The sequence below is a fragment of the Coregonus lavaretus genome, assembly GCF_964263955.1.
Source record: "Coregonus lavaretus genome assembly, contig: HAP1_SCAFFOLD_438, whole genome shotgun sequence".
Classification (NCBI taxonomy): Eukaryota; Metazoa; Chordata; class Actinopteri; order Salmoniformes; family Salmonidae; genus Coregonus; species Coregonus lavaretus.
The window spans coordinates 101,502-104,001 of NW_028159714.1; the positions used below are offsets into that span (position 1 = coordinate 101,502).

The following is a 2,500-nucleotide window of genomic DNA, read 5'->3' on the forward strand; positions in this document are numbered from 1 at the left end:
CCTCCTCCTCTTCCCCCTCCGCATGGCTCCTAAGGGTTTGGGTTCCTTTCAGCTGCTTTACTTCAACTTCTCTGACTGACTGTAGTTGAATTTGAGTCAACAGTACCTAGAGTGGCACATGTATGTTGTAGTGCTAGTATGTAGTAGATTGTAGTTGCATGATAAACGATGCTATGCTAACCTGCAGACAGTATTCTTGGTATTAAATAGTCTCTGTCAAAGCAGTTGACTCTCCCTATGGAAAAAACCCAAACTTTGCATATTAAAACTGCATAACTGTACATCTTCCGTTGTGGTGTCGACCCATGTGGAAGTTTAACTTTACCAGCTTCTTCCATAGGAAGTAACTGTCTTGTTGTTGTGCAATGTGCTGTCTACAGGCTACACATCACCTGTTTTGAAATGAAGCCGTTCGAGAAAAAAAACGCTATTGACAACATCATCCGAAAACGTGACCACGCCAACTGATTTGGTGACGGAGGTTTTTGACATTTTCAGTCATTCTTGAAAGGCTTCTTGTCAAATACGCATTCAGAACCGATTAGGAATAGTTGATAAGATAATTGCTTGTGTACTTGCACTTTGACTTGATGTTTGTTGAATTTATTGGTATTAGTTATTATTGAATTGTGTGTATGATGATGTGTTGTATCTTAATTGATCTGTGTTCAGTCCTTAAGCTTAACCTCTCAGCAACCTCCCTTTTTTGTCTTTAGTAATTCAGTCTTGTCTTTAATAATTCAGTCTTGTCTTTAATAATTCAGTCTTTAATAATTTAGTCTTGTCTTTAGTAATCCAGTCCTCTGTCTCAACTTGGGGGATTTTTGTAGTTTCTGTCATTTTTCAGTTCCTTTTTAATTTTAATTATTATTTATTTATTTTATTATATATATTTTTTGGATTATTATTATTTGTTCAAAACTGTTTCAAAACTATAGCTTTCCAATGAGGTTTACAAGTTTTCAACTTAATTTGCCATGTGTAATAATTGCTACATCGGAAATCTCATTCAGCTCTGACCCAAGTAGTTTACTACTACAGCTAGTTTGGTAGATACCAAGCTCTGATGTCTGTGTTGGACGTCTCTCTCCCCCTGCAGATGTACAAGAAGGATCTGTACAGTCTGGAGGAGCCAGTGAGAGTGAACCACGGCGGCATGAAGTCGTCTCCGAGCTACACCCACCAGCCCTACCAGGACAAACAGCCATACCGCCAGTACGACCACCCGCCTTCCGCCTACTGTAGCGACGGGGGCGGGGGGGGCTACGCCGAACCAAAGCAGCCTCACCAGGGGAACTTTGACTCTCACGCTCCTCACCTGCACTACGACAACCGTGTGCCTCAACACTACGACGATGGCCGGTGGCCCCCCTACGACCAGCAGTCCTCTTTTCCCCAGCCCCCGGGGTACCAGACTGGCCCGGGCCACCAGCAGGGTTACACCCCAAGGGGGACCACCCCCTACGAGGACGGCCCCGTCAGGGACTACAGCCCCCCCCAGCCCCGCTACGATGAGGCCCTGGCGGGGATACAGGGCTACGACGGCAAGCCTCGTCACGGTAAACCTCCAGGGCCCATGCGGTATGATGAACCGCCTCTCCCACCCTCGGCTGGCCCTTACGACGCCCGCTCCCCCTACGAGCCGGAGCCCCCTCACGGCTACCCCCTCAGCTCCCCCCGCTCCCCGGACCCCCCCAAACAGTATTACGGAGACTCTGCTCCTGGTCCGAGACCCTCTTATAACCCCGGCCCACCCAGCCGGGGCGGTGGTGGGGGCTACAACCGTGAGCCTCTAATGAACTCTGACCCGCCCCTGCCCCCTCCCAAACCTGAGCCCTTGGCCTCCCCGGGAGAGATGGGGGTAAACACGGGGTCCAAACCCCTCCCTCCGCCGCCCCGGGGGGAGGGGGAAAGGGACGACCCGGCCATGAAGCCCCAGTCGGTGCTCAACAGGGTCAAGATGTTTGAGAATAAGAGGTCGCTGTCTGTGGACCGGGCCAAGGAGGCTGGTGACTCCACCGTGATGAGGGTAGGTCTCTTATACCACCACACAGTCAAACACCTAGACAGCATGCTTATAATGGGTGTCTGGGGGGTCTCAGCCTGGGGTACTATTAGCCCTGGTACTTATAATGGATGTCTGGGGGGGGTCTCAGCCTGGGGTACTATTAGCCCTGGTACTTATAATGGATGTCTGGGGGGGGTCTCAGCCTGGGGTACTATTAGCCCTGGTACTTATAATGGATGTCTGGGGAGTCTCAGCCTGGGGTACTATTAGACCTGGTACTTATAATGGATGTCTGGGGAGTCTCAGCCTGGGGTACTATTAGCCCTGGTACTTATAATGGATGTCTGGGGGGTCTCAGCCTGGGGTACTATTAGCCCTGGTACCTATAATGGATATCTGGGGGGTCTCAGCCTGGGGTACTATTAGCCCTGGTACCTATAATGGATGTCTGGGGGGTCTCAGCCTGGGGTACTATTAGCCCTGGTACCTATA

General features: G+C 50.2%; 1 protein-coding gene across 3 annotated transcripts in view; it reads left to right on the forward strand.

Annotated features, from left to right (window-relative positions):
• The first annotated feature begins 990 nt into the window (after positions 1–990).
• LOC311122527 (tight junction protein 1-like) overlaps positions 991–2,500 on the forward strand; it is a 23,864-nt gene continuing 22,354 nt past the window's right edge. For all 3 annotated transcript variants that reach the window (XM_084196872.1, XM_084196871.1, XM_084196873.1), the window contains exon 1: positions 991–2,029. In XM_084196872.1, coding sequence (XP_084052998.1) covers positions 1,067–2,029 — 963 coding nt within the window. In that variant the 5' untranslated portion in view covers positions 991–1,066. The remainder of the gene's footprint in view (positions 2,030–2,500) is intronic.